The 19,562-nt window shown below is 35.0% G+C and overlaps 1 protein-coding gene across 1 annotated transcript; it reads left to right on the top strand.

Moving 5' to 3' along the window:
- The first annotated feature begins 718 nt into the window (after positions 1 to 718).
- Positions 719 to 14,704, top strand: LOC145666777 (facilitated trehalose transporter Tret1-like). The gene is made up of 3 exons (XM_081734331.1): positions 719 to 921; positions 7,045 to 7,164; positions 12,690 to 14,704. The coding sequence occupies exons 2-3, from the start codon at positions 7,071 to 7,073 to the stop codon at positions 14,021 to 14,023; spliced, it is 1,428 nt and encodes a 475-aa protein (XP_081590457.1). The 5' UTR covers positions 719 to 921; positions 7,045 to 7,070; the 3' UTR covers positions 14,024 to 14,704.
- Positions 14,705 to 19,562: the final 4,858 nt, after the last annotated feature.

Genomic DNA, 19,562 nt, shown 5'->3' with positions numbered 1-19,562 from the left:
TTAAATTCCAATAAATCAAACGAAGAATTCAATCGAGGAATCAATGGAGGAATTCCTACCAATGTCGAGAGTGAAGTACCATGAGAATTTCTCGTACGGAAAAGTATGCGGTTAAACACAGTAGCATAAAATTCTCCTACCTCTGACAACACGTAATAGCCGTCAGGACGTAAACAAGATTTGCGATATCGAGACCAATCAGAACCCGTTTCACTTTCTGTGTCGTTAATTGCACCAATACATATTTAGGACATTTTTTTCGATAGAACTAATTAATATGATGCTGCATTTTCTTCTTCTTGGTTTTTTAAAAGTATATATGTATTCGCATATTTAAAACAATTTTAAGTACACATACATATCTACTATGTATCTCTTAGCTAAAAATTCTGTACATAAAAAAGTCTAGCCTGAAAAGTTTCAGAACAAAAAAAAAACAAAAAAAAAACAGACAAAAATAGTCACTGTTATAAATATGCTATGTCACTTCTACTCTATGTGTAAGCTCTTTTCTTTTGTTCACGTATCATCTTTTTATCAGTTTCTATAATAACAACGAAGGAAGAGTAATTTACCGACCAGAATGAAAGTGCAAAAGAGATTATTTGGAACAGCAGGTGAAGGTCGTCTTTCAAGAGCAACTAAATATAAGAAAAGAAAAAAGAAGTATGTGGAATCATTTTTTTTGTTGTTTGCTCTGCAACAACCTTCACTTGTTCCAAATAATCTCTTTTGCACTTTCATTCCAGTTGTAAATATTTTACACACAACTTCAACAAGAAGAAAGCTGGAATCTAACTAACTTACGGATTTCTGGATCAAGTACACACAGTGTCGGGTTTGTGCAGAGAAATGTAAATAATAATTATGTCACGTTATTTTTCTTATATGTGAAAACCAACTCCCTGGATTGAGGTAGAGGTACGTACAGCATCTTCTGAGTTCAATGTTTGCTTGCTCGGTATTATATATATATATATATATATATATATATATATATATATATATATATATATATATATATATATATATATATATATATATATATATATATATTTTAAAAATGACAAAACCGGTTAAGAGAAGTAGTCACATAAGGTAGTTGGAAGAAAACACGAAAAAAAAAAAAAAAGAGCTGATGATCAACTAATATAAATCATTGGCTGGTTGACGTAATACTGTCGTATCTCTTTATTTCTTCTTCTTCTTTCTTTCTTCAAAAATTAGTTGTATTGTGATACTGGTTAGGTCGATTTAAGTAAAAGTATTGCGGTTATGCTATGACTTATTTATGATTAACATGTTAAGCGACGTATGCGAGAAGTATCATAGTTATAGCAGTAACTAACTGTAAAAAAAAAAAATTAGACACTAATAATTTTTACAATATTTGTGAACATTTTATTTATGGTGGAATGAAAGAATAAATTTTCGAGGGGATGATTTTAATGGATCTGTTGAAATGTTTCAAGTACTATATCACAACTAGGCATTGGTAAATATGAAGTGAGTACATACTTTAGTTTCAGGGGCGCTCGAAGAAAATTTTCTAGGTATTTCTGGTATTTAATATACGTGATTTGCTATATTACGTATATATTTTCGTGAGCCAGGTGCAGCCGGACCCCACCTTGCCCCCACCTTCAGGCACCCATGTTTAGTCTTGTTGATATTGGTATAACACAAATCTTGTAGATGACACAATTTAGTATTTTTAAATATAGTTTTAACATTTAGGCTAGCTCCCAGGTCGAATACGGCGTTTTTTTTTTCTGTAATCAAACGTCGCAATGCAACGACTTAGGGAATACATGTTGCTTTGTTTTCCAAGTTTGACTAATGCTGAGGTTGTGCACTTACTGTATTTGTGGTGAAATAGCAGGTATGTATATCTACAGGAATATGTTTTGTATTATCATGTTTGTCAATCCATGAATTTACACGATGACATGTAAGCTCGGTACGTGAAAACAAATTAAAAGACAGAATTATAAAGCGGTTCTTACAGATAAAGAATTTTCAAGTTAATTATAAATGAGTTTTATAGTATTTAGTTTTTCTTTTTTTTTTTCGTTTGCAAATCATATTGAAGAGTAATGAACTAAAAGTACGATTACGGACAAAAGTTTAATAAATGTGTTTAACGTAGTTTGTGAGCCCCTTTTGTGGCTAAGCAGTCTCTCGCCTTTGGCATCGGAGACATAGGTTCGATTCCCGGTAGGAGCTCATGTAGTTCGAATCTCACGTTAATAAGTAGGTCCATGTCTCGTATAGCCTCGCTGCTGAATGGGACGTTAAACTTTAAATCAACTCAATTCAATATCGAAAAAATAAATAAATAAAAGATATGTTACTATGTCAGCCAGCCGACGAAATGATTAATAGCACCAATAAACTTATTCATGATAATTATTTCATAAGGAGAAAGAAATATGTCTTGGTTCGTCACTTCAGAAAATTGACTTTTTTTTGGGGGGGAGAGGCTTGAAAGGCAAAATTCAATTGTGAAACACACACACACACAGACATATATATATATATATATATATATATATATATATATATATATATATATATATATATATATATATATATATATATATATATATGTGTGTGTGTGTGTGTGTGTGTGTGTGTGTGTGTGTGTGTGTGTGTTTGTGTGTGTGTATATATATAGTGCATGATGAAAGTGTCTGAAAACTGATATGTGAATATTGGTACAGTATATTGTGCTGTGTAATTTGTTATCTAAATGGAAAGTGATGTGATTTCAGCTTGATTCAGGTAAAGGAACTTCACTTCTCTCTCTGCAAGTTTCTTTTTTTATTTATTTTTAAATCCCTTTTCTCCTCACTTCAAGTAATTACTGAGAATTTTCTTCAGTTAAGGAACTGGCTTAGAGGTCTGTAATGTGTTAAAAACATAGCTGCAAGCAGTGGTTTCCAACTTTTCTCACTGATAACATGAAAGCCCACGACATAGCAACATACCTGTTTGATGTTTTATAAATTATAAGCAAGTTATAAATTATGATGCGTTAGCCTATAAGTTTCTATGAAGTAGTGACTCGATATAGAACCGAGCATGGTTGCTGCCGCTGGAGACATTTACTGTCTCAAAATTCATTTTAACTAATTATTAAATGCTTCGTGAACACACTGGTTTGGAAGCGGCTGTAAATTATCACACAGTAGTTATTTCTTGATCTTAATTTATTCATAAAACACAAATAGAATTATCTCAGATTCAGTTTCATTAATGATTTCAGAGTTGCGTTCAAAATATTCAGTCGTTCACCACGTATCAAAAGAAATAAGATAATTTCGCAACCTATTCTCACAATTGGATTAACAGTAGTAAGTAACACGAAAAGTTAACGAATTTGATTCTGCAATATTTTTAGCGTGAACAGAACTGAAGAAAAAACGAAATATTTTAGTTTAACGTCCCACGTTTATATCCTTTAATTTGAGACGACGATTAAGACAAATGATCAAAGAAGATTTGGTGGAATGGTAATTTGGGAGGAAACATGAGTACCCAAAGAAAACCAACAGATACAATGTTGTCAACTACAAACTTACTTGACTGGGAACGAACCAAGGACCCCATTCACCAGAGGTAAGCGCTCTACCACTGAGCCACGGTTCTTGATTTGCAAGAAAGCCCTTTAGACTAGAGGAGACTGATGATTTGTGAAAGTGAATGATTCTAATTGTTGTGCTCTCCCATTAGAAATGGAACCCGGGATCACTTGCAAGAAAGGTGCACATGTTTGTCACTAAACCAGAGATGAGGAATCTGAGCAAACTGTTACGAAGAGAAGCGAATATTTACTTTAGAGTAAGCTCGAAAAACAAGTAGAAAGTCTTCGCATGTAAGCGTGAGGAAAAAAATAATGCACAAGATTAGTTAAGTGAAATGGAAATCCAAGTAGTAAATAGTAAGGAAGAAAGAAATAACATTGGAGTAAAAATATTTAAAGAAAGTTGTTGGGCATGTTTTACGCACCAATATTATAATGAAAGGAAAACGATTAGAGGACAAAGTCGTATTATTACTTCAAACTAAATTTCCGTTGATTCCAAACAATACCACATCAAAAACGTACGTTTCCATAGGCTTAACACACAATGAAAAGGAACTTATATGTGTTTTTTTTTTTTTAACTATTTGTTAGAATCATGTAGTAGGACTTAAAGTAGTTGCTCGTCACAATAACTCTTGAACGAAAGTGAATTTTGAATTCAGTCCTTTTTAATGGAAAACTAAACCGATTATTTCAGTCGAACTCATTAATGAAGTCAATTCGTTAATATTTTCACGGGTAAAAGCGACTTTAACGGAGATTATCCAGATCCCGTTTAAAATATTAATATTCCCTAGCTTCTATGCAACCTACATAGAAGCAAAGAAATGCTGGTTGCCTATTATAAAACGATATAATAGTTTTTCTTAATGTAAAATACCTCGCTGAATTGCCTGAGCGTCTATCATCTTTAATTGAGAAATGAAATCTTTAAGTTTTACGTCCCACGATTATGCCGGTTAGGCTAAAGCAGACGGTGGTGATGAGAGATGAGTGAAAATGGTGGAATGAAGAAAGTGGGAGGAAACGGAAGAACCCCGAGAAAACCCACGAACACAGTGCTTGTCCACCACAAAGTTCACACGGCGCGAGCTGGGATCGAACCAGGAACCCCAAGCACCGGAGGTGAAAGCTCTACCACTGAGCCACCGCGCTATCTTTAATTGAGTTTATTCCAACTACTTATGTAATTCATATCTTTACACTACCATCTCATTCTTGCATTAAACTTTATCATTGCTTTTAATTAAAATATAATTAATAGATCGTATCTTAAACCCACACTTCAAACTAATAACTGAGATAGATGGCCAGTTCAAAATAGAAGAATAGCCAGAAAGAAAAAGGAAGAATGAAAGAAAACTAGTTGGCGTCAGAAGTGACTTCGCTGAATCTGAAATCTAGATAATTAATTCCAATGTGTATATATTGTATTCTAGTTATATTTACAATACAAAAACATCTTAGTGTGAATGACTGTAATGCGGTACAAGGGAATTTTATATAACCCTGCTTAAAAGATGTGTAACTTTGTTTTACAAATACAAGACACATATTGGGAAACAATATTATAAAATTGAAATTGACTATGTTTGTGACTTTTAATCTCTTGAACCAACCGATCGATCTCAATCAAATTTTCAACATAGATGAGGTTCGGGTCTGAGAGCTTTTTTTATCATTTCACTTTGACAGTAAAACTTAGGGGATACAGAGGAAGGGATTATAAAAAATAAATAAAACTTAATAACTCTTCAACCAAACGACCAATCTCGATCAAATATTTAACATAGACGAGGTTTAAGCCTGCAATGTTTTTTTTTTTTTTTTTTTAATCATTTCACTTTGGAATAAGGGTGAAGGAGAAGAGGGAGATATTTATAAAAATAAATAAAACTTAACAACTCTTGAACCACCCAACCGATATCGATCAAATTTTCCACATAGATGAGGTTCGGACCTGGAACGATTTGTATTATTTTACTTTGACGGTTCAACGTACGGGAGGCGGAGGAGGGAAATATATGTTAAAAAAAAAAATAGACTCTTTGTGACTTCATCAGTCTTGAACCACTCGATCGATCTAGATCAAATTTTCGACATATTAATAGATGAGGTTCGGGCCTGGGACGATTTTACTTTGACGGCGCAACTTAGGAGAGGTGAGGGATATATATATATATATATATATATATATATATATATATATATATATATATATATATATATATATATATATATATATATATATTATAAAATTGAAAGTGACTGTTTGTGACTTTAATCTCTTGAACCACCCGATCGATCTAATTTTTACTATTCATGAGGTTTGTGTCTGGGAGTGTTTTTATCATTTCATTTTGACGGTAGAACTTAAGGAAGGGAGGGAGGAGTTAAAATTAAGCAAAACTTAATGACTCTTGAACAACACGATCAATCTCGATCAAATTTTTAACCTAGATGAAGTTCTAACCTGAGATGGTATTTGTCATACCACTTTGATGGTGTAACTTAAGGGAGGGGAAGGGAAGAGACATTTAAAACTGATCGAAAGTTACCGATATTAGTGTCGAATCTAAAGTTTTTTGGGGTCACTAAGATGAAAAGTGGCACTTCTGATGCCGTATATATATATATATATATATATATATATATATATATATATATATATATGTGTGTGTGTGTGTGTGTGTGTGTGTGTGTGTATAAATGATCGAAATGACCAATATCAGTGTCGAATTCGTAGTTTTCGGGGTCGCTGAGATGAACAGTGACACTTCCGATGCCATGTCCCGCAACATGGGGAGGGAAGGGGATATTTATAAAAATCATCGAAAATGACCGATATTAATGCCGAATCCAAGTTTTCTGGGTCGCTGTGATACACAATGACACTTCCGATGCCGTTTAAATCTAAATTCAACCACGCAACATGGGGTAGGACGAGGAGAGAGAAGTATAAAAATCATCGAAAATTACCGATATTAGAGAGCGCTTTAGTAATAGTAAAAAGTGACTGACTAAGACAATATATCACTATTTTTTTTCTTAATTTAACCCAACGAAGCGGGTAATTGTTGCTAGTTATAATTAAAGCAAACTTCTCATTGCGAAATGCTAATTCCTAATAGTAAACGGTCGTGTTAATAGATGTCGCTACCTGCAGGATGTGTTGTTCTTGAATAATTGTTGTATAAAGATTGTATTGAGTCTGAGGTGGTTGCTGGGAAAACTCAAAAATGAAAAATGAAGAAATAAATAAATGTATTAAATGTAAAAAAGAAGAGTTTTTACTCTGTACTTAAGGAAGATTTTAACCTCAAATTCACTAAATCTGTATCTCATTAATAATTCTTAAAAATTAAGTCGAAATACTAAACTTAAGTGAATTACGTTTATTGGCAACCTATGTCCGTACGTTTTAATTATTATTTTACGAAATCATTATATTTCAGAAACAAACACCTGAAACATTAAAGCCATGGATGAACCCAAAATGTTTAAAAATGATATTGAATATTCACCTGGAAGTTCTGAAGGGAGGAAATTGACTCAATATTTGGCAGCTCTTATAGGCAAGTACTGTAGATAAGAAAAAAGTTAAGTGTATCTTCTTTAATTACTTCATTTCTTTTGTGAATTTTCTTTCAGTTCGTATTACTGTTATAATGAAAAATATACTATATTAAGCAAAAATGATCGGTTGATTCGATTGTTTCATAACACACTCAAACAAGCATTTTATTAAAAAAAAAATCAATATTGCTTTAATATCAAATTGATTTTTCTAAATCCGTAGCTAAATAACTTTATAAACATGTGATAAAACACATAAAGCAACATTTCACGTTAATCAAGTATATGTTCATGATAGTTTCGAATCAGTTATCGCGCATGACGTGTTTAGTATGGTTGCGAGTTTGATTTCTGTATAAACGACAACAAATCGGTGTTAAACAAACAGTTCAATATTATTTACGCCGTGTGCTACAGCTGCACTTTTTTGTGTCTGTATCAATGCTACGTCATGTTTCACTTGAATTTTCATCAGGAAAGTTCTGTCAACTCTGTACTATTTAGTTACCAACTTAAATAAATAAATGTATAAAAGTAGAAATTTACCACTCAGTCAGTTGCGCAAGAAACGCTAACTGGTGTCGTCCTGGTGTTAGAGACTCATCTCCATATAACAGGCACGACACACGTAGGGTGGCAACAAAGCGATCGCATCCCTCCTTGTTCTGATACTACACTGGTCTTTTTGTTATAGAAAGATGAATAATTATCTGATAGTTCATTTGTTCAGGACATCGTTACGGAGACCATCCTTTTCGTAGCACAGCAGATTTCTGCGCCGTTTACTAGCAGATGATTTGCGGGGATTTCCGGCGTCACGTTTCGGAAGGTATCTTGGAGAGATTCTCGTAACGTATTCATTGTGTCATAACGATGTTTTCAGACTTGCTTCTTGATGAAACCTCATTATCGGATGCTGTAAGGTCAGAACTCTGTAGTGACCAGGGTAAAAAGGCCGAACACCCATCACATCCTCTGCCAATCCACCGCAGTGGAAACATCAGGTTCAGATAACGACGTACTTGCAAGGCAAAGTGCGCTGGAGCTCCGTCATGTTGAAAGAACACGGCGTTTAAAATACCGGCTTTTACCAATTGTGACACCAACCATTCATTAAGCATGTCCTTGTAGGAGGGCCCATTAATGTAACAATGTAAAAAATCAGTTACTTTGTGGCCACCCTGTACATTTGATGTGTTGTGAGAACTAATAGCAAGCTGTTCTTTACAAACACTCTGAGTACGCTATTTCCTGTGCTCATCTGTGTGCTGGTACATACAAACTAAGATTAGTATTCTTCTACAGACACTCATTTTATGACTCAAATTTCATTCAAATCCGATAATGTATTATACCAGGACGCAAAATTTCCGGTCGCCAGGTCGCCATTGGCGACTAGAAATTTAGAGCTGGCGACCAGAGTTTAGTAGGAATGGTTTCTGCCTAAACTCGCAGGGCTGAGCAGTTTCTCTTTCACAAGAAAATAATTGTCACTGAGTGAGAGAAAACTCGGAATGTGAAGCCTTCAGAACAGAAATGTAAAAAAGTCTTCACAACGTTGTAATTCGCCCCTCCTTTCCCAACTCAATTGAAATGGTATGCCTCCCGGCATGTCAACGCGAGAAATCGTTTTCTCCGCTATTTGAAGGTTGAACAGCTGGGGGGAAGGGACAGCCCAGTGCCTAGAATAGATCAACCTATCACGTCACGATGTCAGTGATAAATAAATAAATAACAAAATAAGTAACTACATAAAATATTTTAAAAATTGATATTTGCATTATATACTGTTATCACTGCAATCGACAACTGGTACTTAAATGCAGAGAGAGAGAGCATTACACAAACGTGAAGTCTTACGGTAATATACTTTTTAACATTTATATGAATAGTTCAATTCAAAATTGATTATCCTGAATCTAATTGTCTGGTTTTGAAATTTTATGCCCTGATGTAATCTATTTGTGTGTGGGGGGGGGGGAGAGTACCTCTCATAATTTGTACGTGAAAGATACTGGCGACCATCATTTTTGGATTAGCGAGTGCGTCTGACTTTGAAATTTAGCGCCCTGTATTATACAATAAGATCTTAATTACGGTTTCATCCGCGTATATGAAATTTTATAGTGATAATTCGACGTGATAATTTGATTTATCAACGTGTATTTCAAAGTAAATTTTCACATGTACGTATGTATTCCAATATCCAACAATACACTCTCAAAAATATAAAAATATGGAGTTTTATGGTTAAATATATGGAAGTCAAGAAAACTCAATTTTAGTATAAATTATCATATGATTCCTTTACATATTACAAACCTGAAATATCAGTGCAGATGGCAAAGCTGCAAAGTTTCTTGGTTGAAAATGATATCAGCTACACATCCTCAAACAGAGCACATTGATTTTTCGCATTGTACCATAAAAGTTAATTGACCTAGTAAATGATTACCCAAATATTCTTTAAGAAATATCAAATGGCTTACTAATACAGTAAGCATTTCGTTAATCGTAGATACGATTTTATGAACCAATATTAGAACATATATTCGAAAACAGTATCAACGTGCTTGGTTCTCTCCTATACATTAGAGATTACATAATCATATACGAGGTGGTATCCAGAATTTTCGGGACTGTTGCTGCCATCTGGAAGGTAGTAGTAGTAGAGCTTTGCACCGATAGGTGGCAAGACTAGCATATCTGATGAGTGAGAGTGCACAGTTTCGTGCAGCTGGGTTGATGTGTAGAATTTCCACAGTGCTTTTCATGATACTCTGTGTGTGGCGATTTTACGATGGATCCGAGAAGTAGAAGAGCGCGTGTGTATCAAATTCTGTGCGAATCTCGGGAAAAGTGCTACGGATACCTTTGCAATGATTCAACAAGTGTTTGGGGAACGTAGCATGAGCCGCACGCGTGTGTTTGAGTGGCATGCTCGGTTCAGGGCCGGCCGTGCAGACATCGAAGACGATGTCTACACTGGAAGGCCCGTTAGCCGCACAACGCCAGAAATTGTTGCTAAACTTCAATAATTGGTTCGTGAGGATCGACATCGAACCGTTCACGACCTTGTTGATGAAGTGGGAATTGGTTACGGGACATGCCAACGAATTTTGACTGTTGAATTGGGCATGCATCGTGTCGCCGCAAAATTTGTGTCAAAGGTCTTGACTGCTGATCAGAAGGCACAGCGTGTGGCAGTTTGCAAGGAGCTTCGTCAGACCGCATCTGATGATCCAATCTTCTTGTCACGGGTTATCACCGGCGACGAGAGCTGAAAAGCAAGTTGAAAGGCCGTCGGTTTGACACACTTGAGAGGATTCAAGAAGCATCGCTGGCGGTGCTAAACACCCTCAAAGAACAGAACTTCCGGGATACATTTGTTAAAGTTTGGCAACAATGTCTGGCGTTATGCGGCTAACGGGCCTTCCAGTGTGAGCATCGTCTTCGATGACCAGTCCTGAACCGTGCATGCCACTCAAACACACGCGTACGGCTCATGCTGTGTTCCCCAAACACTTGTTGAATCATTGCAAAGGTCTCTGTTGTTCTTTTCCCGAGATTCGCACAGAATTTGATACACACGCGCTGTTCTATTCTCGGATCCATCGTAATATCGCCACACACAGAGTATCATGAAAAGCACTGTGGAAACTCAGCACATCAACCCAGCTGCATGAAACTGTGCACTCTCACTCATCAGATATGCTACTCTTGCTACCTATCGGTGCAAAGCTCTACTACTACTACTTTCCAGATAGTAGCACCAGTCCCGAAAATTCTGGATAGCACCTCGTACCATTATACATATTCTTAAGTTGTATTTTAATTCATTTGCAAGGGTTATTTCTATATTGTACTTCAATCTTAATATATCATGTTCATGAGTATTGTTGCTTATCAGTGTGTGTCATAATTATTCTTGTATAAGAATAAACGAATATATAGGGTGATTGTAAAGTCAGTACCTATTTGTAACAATTAATATTTCAAAAAGTAAACAACCTATCACAGTTTTATTTCCATTGAATACATTATTAGGGTGTTCCATTTGGTTATTAAGTTACATTTTAACGTATAAATCCGCATTTTCCACACACTTCTGGAATCTTTTAGGAATACAATCCACGGCTCTTCTTAACATCTCAATTGGAACATTTGTAAATACTTCATGGGTACTTTGTTCAAACTTGTAATATCCCTTAGTTTTTACTTGTACACTTGTTCCTTAGCCCAACCCCAAAGGAAGAAGTCGCATGGCGTTAAGCGTTGCATTCCTACCTCGCTCTTTCCTCCACCATCTCTGCACTTGCACCACCGACCTCCAAACTTCATACCTGGTGGCCTACGCTGTACACACCGGTCATTTTGCGATTTTCACTGGATCAACTTCTGAAATCATCAATGGTAAACCTCACATTACTAAACAGTATTACATGCCAGCCAAAGCTGATGCTAGTTTCTAGGATATTCTAAATTAAAAATAGGTATTGAATTTGCAACTACCCTGAATATATCATAATTACATATTCTGAAAACTTTTTGCCTGGCAGAACTCGTTTTAAACCCAGGAAACTCCTATTGAAGCTAGTGCTCTACCTAGTGCATTCCTAGGGGTTACATAATCCAGAATTTGATTGGAGATGGTGTTGAATTGTTTGCCGTTTTTTCACGTTCCCAAGTCGAGTCTGGCAACCAGCATTTCGTGGAAGCCAATGCTGAGTTGGGACAAAAACAAATGTCTATGGAACTCTAACTTAGAATAATCCTTTTCACAGCTAAAAAACTGTTCTTAAACAATGATTTAAAAGTTTAACTTTTGCAATATTACCCAATAATAAACTCTCATTCAGTAAATGACTAAAAAAGAAAGCAATATTATAAATAAATCAAATCCAGTTTTGTCACTAACCAGTTTTCAAGATTCGAGCACAGATGAATTTACAATACTTGTACGACATACTGTTAGTTCTCACCTGTGCTTAAAAGTTATTGTAATTCTCTAGCTAAAATAAAATAGTCAATTACTTGAAACTAGATTAAGCCCTATCTCTCTGCATTTTCGCCTAAGTTTTAAAGGGATATCTATCTACCCGTCCAACATCAATAAATAACAACATCAATATATATATAATCCTCCCTGCTAGTCTAGTGGCTTTAGTACACGTAGTCCCAATTTGATTCCCGATGGGAAAGTATTGAGAGCATTACGGTGGTGCGGATTCCACCGTAAACTATATGTCCACATGTTTTATGTAGTCTTGGTACTGAAAAGGGACGCAAACTTCAACAAATAAAGGAGCAAACTTCCTCTTTTAATTTATATCCTAGGAACTTAATTTTTACAATGTAAAAATGAGAAAGGGACAACGGTAACCACCGGTAGGAAATTCCTCCGTTCTACCACCTAAAAATATCATCCATCACATTTACAAGTTGATACTGGAAATAACAATTGTTTACAGCTTAAAGAACTAATTAAACATTTATAATAAAATGTATATTTCATTTATTTCAGCAACTTTGGCTGCATTCGCAGGCGGTACTGTCTTAGGATGGAGTTCTCCAGCAATACCATTACTCCAGGAATTTATGGAAATTTCCAACGAAGATGGTTCCTGGATTGGATCTGTGACAGGCATAGGCTGTATTCTAGGAGCTATTACAGCGGGAAATGTGGCTGATATCCTCGGAAGAAAATACACGATCACGTTAATTGCTCTCCCTTTTATAATAGGGTGGTTGATTATTATTTTTGCTGAATCCATAGCCTTGATTTGTGTAGGAAGGGTAATCGTTGGTATCGGAACAGGAGCTATATCAGTTACATCACCTATGTACACTTCTGAGATAGCTAATGTTAAAATACGAGGTACTTTATCCTCTTTTCTGACTCTACAGGTGAATTTTGGTATGTTATACATCTATGCCATTGGATCTGTTGTATCTTACAGATGGTTGAACATATTATGCATCATTATTCCAATCATATTTCTGCTTTCTTTCATCTGGATGCCTGAAACACCTGTATACCTCATATCAAAGAACAGAAAAGCAGATGCCGAAAAATCTCTTTTATTCTTCAGAGGAACTAATTATCCGATTCAACAAGAGCTTTCGGAAATTGAGTTAATGGTGAAAGAAGCTGAACGTCAGAAGGGTTCTTTCAAAGATGTTGTGAAAACCCCAGCCATCAAGAAGGCCTTCCTAATCTGTATGGGTTTAATGGCATGTCAACAACTCAGTGGTGCTATTCCTGTCCTGTTTTTCACAGTTCAAATCTTTCAGGAGGCTGGGAGTTCTTTGTCACCTAATATATCAACCGTGATTATTGGTGCTGTCCAATTTGTGGCAACGTATTGCTGTTCAGCTCTTGTTGATCGTGCTGGTCGGAGAATACTCATGATCATATCAGAAGCTGTTATGTGTTTGTGTTTATGTTTGATAGGATTTTACTTCTATTTCAAGAACAATGATTATGACGTCACCTCGTTTGGTTGGGTTCCATTAATTGCTCTGAACATTTTTATAGCTGGATTTGCATTTGGATCTGCAAGCATACCTTGGGTTGTGTTAGGTGAAATCCTTCCACCGCATGTAAAAAGTCTTGTGAGTTCAATTGTAGCAGGATTTCTCTGGTTTTTAGTATTTCTGGTCTCAAAATTCTTTCAAAATTTACTTGATCTTTTTGGATCTGATATAACATTTTGGATATTTAGTGTTATGTGCGCATTGGCCGTATTATTTGTAATTAAATTTGTGCCCGAAACCAAAGGTAAAACTTTATTGGAAATACAAAATGACTTAGTGAAACATAGGAGTGATAGCGCCACAAGAAATTGCATTACTTAGAACTATGAAACATCATAAGATTATAAATCCCAGTAAAAACAGTATAATTGAAAGGATATAAGTTTGAAACACAGAGTGGCACATCTTTACTCTTATGAACAGCAATAAACAATGACACAAGAATGTCACAATGTAACGAAAAACTTGAGGTTGTAATATTCTTATCTCAGGATTTCCTTGTGAATATTCCAGAGAGCATGGAATTTTTTACAAGCAATGAATGAGTCAAAACAGTAGCAAAACAGTATTACTTGTTTCGGTAATGAGTGTAGATAAGTCACTTTGTCCAACCAACGCTTGAGAAAGTACGTAGCTGCATTTCTTTGGAACCCGTTTCATACTATTCTCATAAATGACAAATTCATCCATGATGCTAGGAAATTGTGATTTAATTCTCTGACGAATTTATGAATTCATGCACTTTGTTAATTACCTATGTATATTAGTTTTATTATTAGATTAGCTAAAATTGAAGTAAACCAGCCTTCATTGTTTGACCACGTTTATATACTTCAGATTTTTTTAGTTAAACACTATAGTGTCTCTGAACCCCAATACATGATTGTAATTGTTATAATAAAACCCGAAACTAGGAATAAGATTAACTTCTACGATTAAAAAAAAAAAATAATTGTGTATTTCTATTCAGTACCAAATAAATCTAATTTTTACCTTTGAAAATACTTAATTTTGTTATTCATTTCAAAATCTCCCATTCAAATAAACGACCATTTTGTGATTTGCCATTTTTATGTATTTATTTAATTTTTGAACATGCTGAAGTAGTGGTAAAGTGTTCATTGAAGGGTGCAGGATCTTAGGTTCAATTCCAGAACATGAAAATATAATATTGTTCCCGGAATATAATGCTCGCATATTATAACTCCAGAACAGTAAACTAAATGCCGATTTTATTGTTTGTTAACATTTTTCATCTATGTAATTATGGGTTACATAAAGTTAATTGAACGAGTAGGCTATATCCATATATCTGTCTACAAGTATCAAAACATAATAGAATTCTACTAGCAGCTCCGGTTTCAATAATTATCCACAAAGAACAAAAACGGTAACGGATATTGAGAAACATCTAAACCAGGGGGTTTTCAACTTTGTCAATTGACATACCACCATACTTTTATAAAGAATATTTATGTAACAGCACTTACAGTTATTCTGTCAGAAAGCATAGTTTATTGTATTCATGGGGCAAAATTACACACCTATTGGTTTATTTTGTAAATAACTTCTTTTAAATGCATATATATATATATATATATATATATATATATATATATATATATATATATATATATATATATATATATATATATATATATATTAAAAATCAACTATTCTTCGAATCTTTTCAATGGATTGCTTATTAGAACATACCAAGTAAGTTGTACAATCACGAACATTAATAAATGGAGGTTGGAGCCATAAGAAATAATGGCTTCAGTCTCCATTTATTAATGTTCGTGACTGTACAAATTAAAGTAACAATGAGTGAGTGCACATATTTCCAGTTACGGTACTTCAATTCTAAAATAATCTTATAATCAGGATTAGCAATGAATAGATGAACGAAATATTACAAAATTCACGTTCTTTCTTTGTACTTGTTTAGCTTAATATTACTTCTTATTGTTTGATTTCAATTGGCATAACTTTGCCTTAAATTGGGTTCAACATTCAACTTACTCCTGTATCTTTTTATTTATTTATTTATTTATTTATTTTTATTTATTTATTTATTTTTGTAATATACACAAGAGAAGAAAATGCACACTCACAGAGAGAAGTATTAAGAAATTTCATTCACACTAAATAGATATTTCATAGATAGGTCTTTGGTTCGACCACTTTTCACATATTTTATCCCAAGCAGGAGAATATATTTGAACAGCTTTACAGAAATCATACGTGCCACCCAGCAGTGTTTTCCGTACCATAGGTTGAGAAATCATGATCCAAAGAAAATATTTCATTTCCATCCATATCCCTTCGTTGAAATCAAAAGTGGTAAATATCTGCTATCAGTTCCGGTTTCAATTTTTATTCTTATAAAGTAAAATCAGCGGAGGATAGAAAGAAACTGTTTTTCATTATATGTTCAGAGTACCAGGAGTAGGTTTGGTCTCCTTCTTTATCACTCTTTCAAACCGGAAGTAGAATATCTCCTTCTCTCTCTTCCGGTTTGAATATTGTATAGTTTGAAGATTATCACAGTTTCACAATGTGAAAAAATAATCACTTATCATGACTTTTCAATGAACTTCTTTAAAACAATTTTTTCATCTGCTCCAAAATGGTTAGTAAATATCTTAATTTAAAACTCCATACAAGCTGATTAACTGCATTAAAAAGGAATGCGTAAAAATCATGGTGATTCATATTGTGTGTTCAACAGCTTTTCGTGAAATTAGTTATTAATGTATTTCGTTATGTATGTTTAATACGTTTAACTCCCACAAATTTTACGATGGTCGTCGCAAACTAATATACAGTAGAACTCCAATTATCCGAATCAATTGAGACTAGACTTAATTCGAATAATTGGATTTTTTTTAAAAAAAATCTATTTTAATTAATTACTCTATGGATTTTTAAAATGGGAGAAAAAGCTATTTAAAAAAAAAGAGAGAGAACTTTTAATTAATTAAATGAAAAGGCAGCACTTTTACATGTTAAGCGTACTTACAAGTAGTGGCATAACTGAGGGGCCCGCAGGGCCTGCAATACGAGGAGGCCCGCAGGGTTTTGGGGGACCACCGCGAAGCAAATGTCAAGAACTTTAGGCTACAAAAAGTGAGCTGAGTACGGAATATCATTTTCCCTGAACAACATTATTTACTTTAGAAAGGAAAAATATGCTCTGGGTGAAAATTCATCCATTCTAGCAACATCAGTTTAAAAAATCGTCTTAACACTCGAAGGTTAAGGGAAAATAATTTTTGCCTTTTTTGGCGAGTATTCGTCTTCTACAGGGACATAATATAGTGGAAAATTGGGCATGGAAAGGGGGTGCCAAAAATAATCCTGCGGGGGGTCCGGCATTTTTGCGTTACGCTACTACTTAAAAGTGTTGTACACACTGTACTAATTCCTATCAACAGAAGGGATATTTTATGGCTTTCCGTAGAGTTCGCACAGTTAAGCAACGTAATGGGGCGTTGCTTAATCAGATCGATGGATGTGTTCAATTATTTCAACCACAGAAAATAGAACGTCTTTCAATTCAGTTGCCAGTCGATTAGTCGCCTTCGATCAACAAGCGATTAAGTTGAATTCCTGTTTACACGGTCGATTAAGTTGAAAGTGACGTCAATTCAACTGAATCGAACGCAAATCGACTAAGTGTAAACGCCCCATAACACGGTCTTTACTAACTTTATGTCCTGGAACACTACACTCCCATTTAGATGCTAAAGTGGTTTTAGGGAGAGCTTTCTAAACAATACCGGTTTCATCGGCGTTGCACAAAAACTCAGGATCGTAGTAGTCTGCTACAATTTTAAATTTTTCAATAAATTCTTCTGCAGCTGATAACTTATTGACACTTAAATCTAATTTACGGACACCATGCCTGGACTCAGTGGCGTATTTAGGGGGGTGGCTTCCGGGCTTAAGCCCCCCCCCCCCGAAATCTTACTTAGTATAGCAAAGTAAATGAAATATCTTACAGAATTTTCACATTTCCAGGCAAAGCCCCCCCCCCGAAAGTTAGCAAAGCCCCTCCCGAAACAAAATCGTAAATACGCCACTGTCTGGACTTAAAATTTCTTAGCCAACTGTTACTTGCTTTAAAGGATGAAAAACCAAGCTTTTCAGCTAAGATCTTCGCTTTTTCGAAAAGAATCGGACCCGAAAGTGGGTTTCCTATAAACAGTTGCTGCAAAAACCACTTTTAAATGGCATCTTCTAAATGTTTGTTTGTTGCTGCCTTTATTGATTTTCTTGAAGAACTCCTATCGTCGTTTTCAAGCACTAACACGAAGTTTAAAAGTGTAGGTTTGCTCCTTTTAATGTCTGAAATCGTTGATTGTCCAACACCGTACATCTCAGCCAACTGGTTATCCGTAACTCCTTTACCTGATTGCTCTCTAATTTTTAGTTTATCCGCTAACGATAACAACACGTTTTCTTTTAGAAGGCATGGTCAATGACGAAACGCGCTCACAAACAAAACAACGCGCCGACGCGAAAGAGTACCGTCACAGTAGCAGGTCAACGACACACTGACTGACTAATCAAAACAAATAGTGACAGGTGGGTCAGACGTTTTCTGAAATTCTGAAAACGATTCGAATAATTACCGATTCGGATAGTCGGTGTTCGGATAATTGGAGTTCTACTGTACTCGTTTCATAATTAAAAATAATCAGCAAGAATTTATTTTAAAAGAAAGAAAAAACTGTATTTTACATCATCATGTAATACACTACTTTCCTAGTACTTAGCCACTACATAAATTCAACCACTTATTTTATCGTGTAAGGAGATTTCGTATCCCTTGCCTCACATTTCTCCACCCTAAGTTATTTGAAAAAAAAAAAAAAAAAGAGGTGACCTCTTCTTTATCACTATGACAACTTAATCCTATTATCATTGTGATTTAGGTTGGATTCCAGCTCGCGTCAAGTGAACTTTGTGGTGAAGAAACACCGTGTGCGTGGGTTTTCTCGGGATTCTCTCGTTTCCTCCCGCTTTCTCCATTCCACCATTTCATTCATTTCTCATCATCAAAGTCTTCTTTAGCCTAGGCGGCATAACCGTGGGACGTAAAACTTAAAGATTTCATTTCATTTTTCTTTCTTTTAAGAGGACTCGAAGCACACTAGTGTGTTTTGCTCGCAATTATTAGTATAACTCCCCAGACCGCTCGACAACACCACACCATTACACGTTACTACTAGAAACAAAATGATAATTTAACGTAATATCTTGATCACATTATCACTTCCTGTTGTAATGACGTAATACGTATATTGACAGTTGACTAACAAACATCTGAAAGACACTGAACAGTTTGCTTCAAAAGATAGAGTCTAGGTCCTAGACCGATGAAAGTCCAAATCTTGATATGGTTCTACACTAGGAATTCTATAATTAAAAAATGAAACTTCGGGCCATTACGCTCTCATGAGTAAAATGTGCACAAGAAAAGGGACAAATTTGCATTCACTTTCTTCCACTGATGTAACAAAACATAAAAAACTAAAGAAAATATTTAAGCAGAAAAGAACTTGATATAATGATATAAATAAATAAATAAAAACTCACATATTGAAAGGCAATATTGTAACATGAAACAAGCTTTAAATATCAATTTCTAATTTCTAGATGGATGTAAAACGAGACTATTACAATAAATGTGAATTTGACGGTTTAAGGTTAATTCCTTTGTGTTTTGAGTTGCTATATCCATAAATTAAAGAGAGCTCCTTCGTGGCTAAGCGGTTAGCGTACGCGCCTTTGGCGTTGGTGACCTGAGTTCGATTTCCGAGGGGAGTTCATGTGGTTCGGATTCCACGTT

This window comes from Thermobia domestica, chromosome 12 (assembly GCF_964235325.1).
Source record: "Thermobia domestica chromosome 12, izTheDome1.hap1.1, whole genome shotgun sequence".
Lineage (NCBI taxonomy): Eukaryota > Metazoa > Arthropoda > Insecta > Zygentoma > Lepismatidae > Thermobia > Thermobia domestica.
Note: the sequence above shows the minus strand (reverse complement) of the source record. Positions and strands in the feature narration are given on the sequence as shown.